The sequence below is a fragment of the Lycium ferocissimum genome, chromosome 9, assembly GCF_029784015.1.
Source record: "Lycium ferocissimum isolate CSIRO_LF1 chromosome 9, AGI_CSIRO_Lferr_CH_V1, whole genome shotgun sequence".
Lineage (NCBI taxonomy): Eukaryota > Viridiplantae > Streptophyta > Magnoliopsida > Solanales > Solanaceae > Lycium > Lycium ferocissimum.
The window spans coordinates 21,766,096-21,774,397 of NC_081350.1; the positions used below are offsets into that span (position 1 = coordinate 21,766,096).

At 31.9% G+C, this 8,302-nt stretch overlaps 1 protein-coding gene across 1 annotated transcript; it reads left to right on the forward strand.

Moving 5' to 3' along the window:
* The first annotated feature begins 287 nt into the window (after positions 1 to 287).
* LOC132031663 (3-epi-6-deoxocathasterone 23-monooxygenase CYP90D1-like) lies at positions 288 to 2,027 on the forward strand. The gene is made up of 5 exons (XM_059421610.1): positions 288 to 397; positions 886 to 1,064; positions 1,434 to 1,453; positions 1,574 to 1,828; positions 1,914 to 2,027. The coding sequence occupies exons 1-5, from the start codon at positions 288 to 290 to the stop codon at positions 2,025 to 2,027; spliced, it is 678 nt and encodes a 225-aa protein (XP_059277593.1).
* Positions 2,028 to 8,302: the final 6,275 nt, after the last annotated feature.

The following is an 8,302-nucleotide window of genomic DNA, read 5'->3' on the forward strand; positions in this document are numbered from 1 at the left end:
TTGTGAATAGATAAATATAAATATTGATAATATCTGTTTTTAAATTAGTTTTAGATTCAAATTTGAATCTTCATATTTCAATTATAACTTCAAAACTTTTATTAAAATTCTTATTAATTTTGTCTAATTCTCATTAATTTTGTCTTAAAATTGCCAAGTAGCTTGTTATTAGCTTGCCACTTGGCTTAACCACATTAAAATAAAAGATAAAAATATTTGAATTTAAATATGAATTGAAAGATAAAAATATTTGAATTGAGATGAAAGAACTTTTTGAATTTGAAACAATGTGGTTACCTGGCTCTATGGGTCTACCCATTATTGGAGAGTCCATGGATTTCTTCTCCTTACATCCTTTCGAAGGAATCCTACCCTTCATTAAAAAAGGATCTGCAAGGTTTGTCAACTTAAATATTTTTCAACGGATTTTCTTATTTACACGGACAACTTTTACAATATCAGTGTATCTTAACCGATTATAACTGGTTATTTATTGGATTTTTAGATTACCAAATTAGAATTACTATATGGTGTTAAAAAACTGTCCAGCGTCGGTCCAGAAAAGTTACACACTATGAAAAGAAAAACTATATATTCCCCAAAATTTTCTTAGAGGTAATCATGGTCTAATACCTGACAGGAATTTAAATTGGAAGCAGATCAAAATTTGTTTGGGACTGTGACATAGTAATTGCTGTTGTTTAATCATGGTTTATTTCACTACTTGAAAAAGTAAATTTCCCATAGACGCCCCTTAGAAATTGGCTTGTTAGAAACGTTTCTGATGTATTCCTTAATAACGAGTCAATTTCTGATGGGACTAATGCAATGTGTATGACTATTTGAGGGCATACAATAATTCAACAAAATTTCTTGATTTTGCAGATATGGGAAGCTATTTAAGATTACTTTAGTTGGGCATCCTGTGGTTGTATCTACTGATCCTGAAGTGAATTACTATGTGTTCCAACAAGAGGAAGCATTGTTTCAGTGTTGGTACACAAAGAATGCTGTTGATCTAACTGGAAAATTTGGCTTTCTTGACAATAAAGGGACTTTCATAAGTACCTTAGAAATTTAGTTCTAAGCCTCGTTGGCCCTGATAAGCTAAACAAGAACCTCATTTTTTAAATTGACCTTAACATTCGTTAATACTTGCATCAATGGGCTGGTCAAGGAGATGTTGACGTCAAAGAAGCATCTGAAATTGTGATAGTCTCTTCCACTTTAGGTGAATACATTTTTATTTATTTAATTATGTTATGTCACAACGCGTTATGATATTGATATGCATTAATCCAGTTGCTAGTCAAATTTATGGTTGAAAAGATGCTGGGATGCCATGATCACGAAAAAGCATTGGAATTGAGAGAGAACTACAAAGCTCTAATGGATGGCTTTCGTCTGTTTTCCCGCGAATATCCCTGGTACAGCTTATCATGCCTCTTTACAGGTAAAGTATTCAAATCTGTTTAGTAAGTAATTCATGTATAATAATTCCGTCATTATTAATCTCTGCATTATAATTAGTATGTGAACCAGAAGCCGCTGTTTATGGTGAATGTTTTTCCAGGGGCGTAAAAAAGCCATTAATTTATCAAAGACATTGTGGAGGAGAGGAAATCATCAAAGGGAAAACGAAACAAAGAAGATTTCTTGGATCACATACTTGGTGAAAATAGGCAACGAAGAATCAATCCTAACAGAGGACACAGCCCTCAATACAATCTTCGGAGTCTTGGTTGCTGCTTTTGAGACAAATTCTTCTGCCATTGCCTTAAGTTTTAAGTTTCGCAATGATCATCCGGACGTGCTCACACAACTTATGGTTCGTCTCGTCCCTGAAAATCTCATTCTCCTTAATTACCTTTTTCTAATATTTTGAACATTCATCTTTCTTCACTTTGTTCTAGAATGGGAATTGCAATGCGTTTTCTGATTACGTTCCCAGGAAGAACACAAAAAAATTCTTAAAAACCGAGAGGACAAAGAGTCTGCTATTTCATGGGCAGAATACAAATCAATGACTTTCGCGCATAAGGTGTGCATTATCTTTCATATGGTATCTCTGACTTTAACTTAATTTAAATTGTTCAAGGTACTTCTTCTATTACTATATATAAACTTACCTTTTTTTTCTTTTGGGAAAAGGGCCTGATTTGCCCCTCTACTTTGAGAAATGGTTCATATTTACCCCTCGTTATACTATCAGTCCACTTATACCCCTACCGTTAGAATAGTTGCAATATTTACCCCTATATTTAACCCTTGTCCACTGTGGCCAATGTCGTGGGCCAGGCCTGTCCACTGTGTCCCATTACATTGCCACATAAGAGGCCATGTCAACAATCCCAATTAGATGAGTCTTAAAATTAAAAGACCAAATGATGCCTTCTTCTTCACCATTAAAATGCCTTCTTCTTCACCATTAAAATGCTGTCTTCGAGGCATAAGGCAACTTTCAAGGCAACTGTTTCCCGAGTTAATTTGCTCTTCTTGAATCGTTGTAGCGAGTCTCGCGGCATAAGGGCTACAGGAATGCAACTCGATAACTTCCAATGATGGGATATCATCAATTTCATAAGGGATTTCTTTTAGCTTGTAGCAAAACCTCAAAACTAAATGTCGGAGAGCTGGAAATGGATAACCACCTGTACTGGCCTGCTTCCAAAGCACCAAGTCTCTGCTCTCAACCAACAGATAATTGAGTTGATGAAACCCCTCTTCATTGGTTTCCCATTCCGGTCCTTGGAAGGACAAATGTTTCAGTTTCAGAACTTCAAGATTTGGTAACTTCCCTAGAACTTTAGCATCTTCCCATGGTAAAAGGCTGCAGCTCAAAGTCAACTTCTTGAGATTCGGCGGGAATGCATCCCAGCGTTGGATAGAATTATAGGGACGAGGATTTTTCATTGGCAAATTGAACAGAAACTTCAGAGTTTAAAGTGAGTACAGATGCACTAGGTTGTTGAGACAATCACCAAACCAATCCGCATAGTTTCCGTTGGTTACCAGATTAGTGGCCAATGTCATTAGATTAGGTACTGTAGCAACAAGTCCATGCGAAAAGTTGATTGAGCTAATAGTAATAGTGCAAAGTGTTTGCAGATTCCCCAAGACTTGAACGTTCTTTTCAGAGTGATTAGCAATGGGTTCAAATAACAAAACATCTCCTTTCACATGGATGTGCCTTAGTATTGGCATCTTCCAAATTTCAAAGGGAAGAGTGCGCGTAATGGGACACAGTGGACAGCATTTTAATGGTGAAGACGAAGGCATTTTAATGGTGAAGAAGAAGGCATCATTTGGTCTTTTAATTTTAAGACTCATCTAATTGGGATTGCTGACATGGCCTCTTATGTGGCAATGTAATGGGACACAGTGGACAGGCCTGGCCCACGACATTGGCCACAGTGGACAAGGGTTAAATATAGGGGTAAATATTGCAACTATTCTAACGGTAGGGGTATAAGTGGACTGATAGTATAACGAGGGGTAAATATGAACCATTTCCCAAAGTAGAGGGGTAAATCAGGCCCTTTTCCCTTTTCTTTTTCTTTTTCTTGTGCTAATGATTTTGAACTGAGCTGCAGGTTGTGAATGAAATAGTAAGACTAGCCAATATCGTGCCAGGAATTTTCAGAGTACTAAAAGACGTGAAACTAAAAGGTACTAATAAGTTCATTCGATATCCTGTCTATTTGCTTTCAAATGTCATGCATCTATTTTTGCACTGGCAGTTGCTAGTTTGCTATACTAGTACTGTCAAATTATCATTGCTAAGTTTATTTTAAAAATACATTATGTTGAAATTATGCAATTCATAAAGATGACTAATATTGTTCAAATCTTCAAACACCTGTTGGCTGTGCGAACAAAGTACCACATTGGTAGCTGAAAATAAAAAAGAGCTACTTATAAGGAGTTGGATACTCTTAATGATGTGAGGCCTTTTGGAGAAAACCGTGCGGGCTTGACTGTGCGGACAATATCACATCATGTTAAGAAAGATCTTTGCTTTTAGCCCAACAACTGGTATCAGAGCCAATGGTTTGGTGAGACGAGTATGAAGATGGCGGAGTGTGGCGTGGGGCCCAACTTAGTGCCTTTGCCCGTCTATGGGCCGGTTTACAACCTTTACCCGTAGCTTTGAAGATGCATACACAGCCTTTGGGATTCGGTGACCGTAAATACTCTGACGATGTGGGTGTCACATTGACACGTTGAATCTCTGACCCGTAATGAGTCATGTGAAACTTAGTTCGAGGGGGAGATTGTTGGCTGTGCGAACAAAGTGCCACATTGGTAGCTGAAAATAAAAAAGAGCTACTTCTAAGGAGTTAGATACTCTTAATGATGTGAGGCCTTTTGGAGAAAACCGTGCGGGCTTGACCCAAAGCGGACAATATCACATCATGTTAAGAGTATCTTTGGGCCGTTTTAGCCCAACAACACCAACCACTACAACAAGTTCTTTTCTTTGCAGGATTCACAATTCCAGCAGGTTGGATAGTGGTAGTATGTCCACCATCAGTTAATCTTGATTCAAATAACTATTAGGACCCCCCTGTGTTCAATCCATGGCGTTGGAAGGCAAGTAATCGTATACTAATATTTATATTTAATTTCACATATCCCATTTTCTTTTCATGTACTATAGCATTTTATAGTGGACTTAAAATATGGGAATATCTATGTAAAGGAGGAAGAACTACATAGTGCATCGAGGAAGTTCATGGCATTTGGTGGGGGTCTCAGATTGGAGCTGATCTCGCCAAGCTGTAAATATCCATTTTTCTTCATTACTTAGTCACCAAGTACAGGTAAAACACAATATTTCAAGATAAAATGTTTCAATTGTAAGAAAGAAAATTAAAGTCCGATTATTTCGTTATAAATTTTTCAGGTGGAGAAAGAAAAAAGAAGGGAATATTGTCCGAAAACCCGGTTTGTTCTTCGGAGATGGATTACACATCCACATCTCTGAAAGAAATAAAGAAGAAGATGATTAAAACCAGTGCATAAGCTGATGAGCTGTTGACGGTATTTAAAATTTATGTTATAATGGATGTTATGTGTATGCCAAATCACAAATAGTATGGGTACCAATTGATAGTAGAGTTGCTGTGAACTATCGGAATTATAATATGGGAAAATTATATAGGGTAGCTACTTAAGACTTTTTATTACAAAATATATAGATAGTTTTTCTTATTTATAAAATATAATGATATATTATGAAACATGATCGATTTTTATATATTTTTCGTTCTTTTTTTTCTAGAAAATATTTTTTTTTTAAATTAAAAAATATTTTATTTTTTTTAAAACTAATTTTTTTTTAAAAAAAGATTTTTATATATATATATATATATATATCTTTTTAAAAATAATTTTTTATATTTAAAAAAAATTAATTTTATATATATATATATTAGCTCAAAGGCTTAAAAAATTACCTCAATTTTTTGTGTATGAAATGTGTATGTGTGAGCGAAATTTTTAATATAATTTTCATACACAAAATTGTGAGCGAAAACTTTAAGCCTTGAATATTGTATGAAAGTTGTTACAATGTTGTTGTAGTTGTATTAATTTTTCAGAAACCTAATATGAACTTTATATACGAAAAATATGAATGAAATTCTAAGTCTTGAGCTAGATATACACATTTCATACCATTCTCATGCGTAAAATTTTGAGCGTAATGTTTAAGCCTTGATCGAGATATACACATTTCATACGTTCTTCATACATAAAATTTGAGCAAACCTTTTAAGCATTGAGCAAGATATACATATTTCATACACAAAAATTTGAGTGATTATTTTAAGTCTTGTATATAATGTTGTATCAAAGTTGTATACAATGTTGTTGTAGTTGTATTAATTTTACAGAAATCTAACATGAACTTTATACACGAAAATGTGAGTGAAATTTTAAGACTTGAGCGAGATACAAATTTCATACTGTTTTCATACACACGATTTTGAGCGAATTTTTTAAGCCTTGAACGAGATATACATGTTTCATACACTGAATTTTGAGCGAATTTTTTAAGCCTTGAGCGAGATATAAACATTTCATACAACTTCCATACATAAATTTTTGAGCGAAAATTTTTTTAAAAAAATTTTAAAAATAATTTTTTTTAAGTACAATTTTTTTTTTTAAAATATTTTTTAAAAAGCATGTTTTGTATAGGTTTTGTAAATATAAAACTATCGTCACGTTTCGTAAATATTTCTCCTTAAGATGTATATATACGTAGTTGTCCCTTATAATAAATGTCATTCTAAATTATATTTGTTTCCTAGAGGAGTTTGGAGGTAAACTTTACTACTATATATAAGGGAGGATCCAAAATTTTTGTAGTCCTCACAAGAATGTTAATCCTATGGTGTTGATATACATGACTTTATTTTGTCTTTTCCTTGCCTATTAAACTGTCATTTTTTGGACTCATTCTTTATCTTCAAATCAATTTTTATGTGGGCATATGTAATTGGTGTATATTAAATTATAGAAACTTTTTGTGAATTTTTGCTTGCTCTTTACTTCCTTCGGTTCATATTATATGATATTTTTAGATTTTATATTTGATCCGAAAAAAAAAAAAATATATATATATATATATATAATTGAGAAGGTATTAATAGTTTTTTTTAAACCAAATTTCTCATTATTTAGTAAAGTGAATTTTTACATAACTTAAAAATTGTAACTATATATAAGGGAGGATGTAATCTGTAGTAATCACAAGAATTTTAATCCAATAGTGTTGCTAGACGTGGCTTTATTTTGTCTTTTCCTTGCCTATTTTTATTTTTTGGACTCATTCTTTATCTTAAATCAATGGTTATGTACGCCTATGTAATTGGTGTATATTGAATTGTAGTACAATAACTTTTTGTGAATCTTTTCTTGTTCTTTATTAATAGTTTTTCTTTATACCAAATTTTCCATTATTTCGATAAGTGAATTTTTATATAACCAAAAAATCATATTAAATATGTATTATTTAATTTAAGATAATTTAGTGAAACGCTTCTTGCTTTCTTGCGCAATTTAAAAACACCATATAATATAAACTGAAAGGATTATTAAATTACCCTTTACATTATTTGTTATTATACATATTAGAAAAATTTAGGCAATCATTGAGCCACATTATCATTTTGAACTGAAGCATTTATTAGATCTTACTAATTACTCTTGCTCCCTATATTAATTTGTGTGTCATTTTTCATTTTTCCAAAGTCAATTTGACTAAATTATGAAGCTAAATTGAATTAGATCAACTTAATTTTTTAAATTAAAAATAGTATAAATTGCAATTTTAACTTAGAATTAATTTTTTTTAAGCATAAACTATATATGAAGAACTAAATTGATTCTTGACGTCCATTTAATGAATTTTTAATTTTCCCCCCTTAATTTCATCTAAAACTAAGGTTAAAGCACCACATTTGGCTAGCACAAACTATCGTTACATGAAATATTATGAGTGAAATTAAAACTTAATAAATACCAAAAAATCTACTTCTATCTATAAATACAAAAATTACATGCTCATAGATTCATAAAAATGTCAATATTTTTCAATTATGATTTTCATCGAGTTGTAATTATTTTACATAATTTAAATTAGGTTACTTTTTAGAATGTCTAGTCGCTTGTGTCCTTTTGGTATTTGATAATTTTTCTGCCAAACTTCCTTTCTCATAAATAATTTTTTGTTATAAATTGTCTAATAAGTTGACTACAAAACATTAATAATAATGAAAACTCATCAACAATACATATTTAACGTGCCATTGAATTGTTAATTTTGCGGTAAGAAAATAGGTAATAAATGATATTCTTTTAATTTAAATATCACCATATTTAAATTTCATAAATGACTACATTTTGAGTTTTATTTTTAGGCATAGCTACACTTTAGATAATTACATTTCGTAGCTACAGTAGATTGTATTAGCGCGCTACAGTAGATTGTATTCAAAATTCAGTTGAGTCAGATTTCACTGTATTTAAGTTCAAATTTCGCTGTATTCAAGTCAGATGTATTCAACTAAGTTGTATTCAACCCAACTATATTCATTTGTAGCTACTTTTACACTGTATTCACTTTATATATTTAAAATCGATTGTATACAAAAAAATATCCTTCAAAATACACCGCAAAACACAATATTTTGCACTAAAAAAATTAATGAATACACTAAAAAACTGAATACAAGAAACAAAATTCACTGTATTCATTTGTATGCACTTCAAATTCACTGTATTCATTTGTATA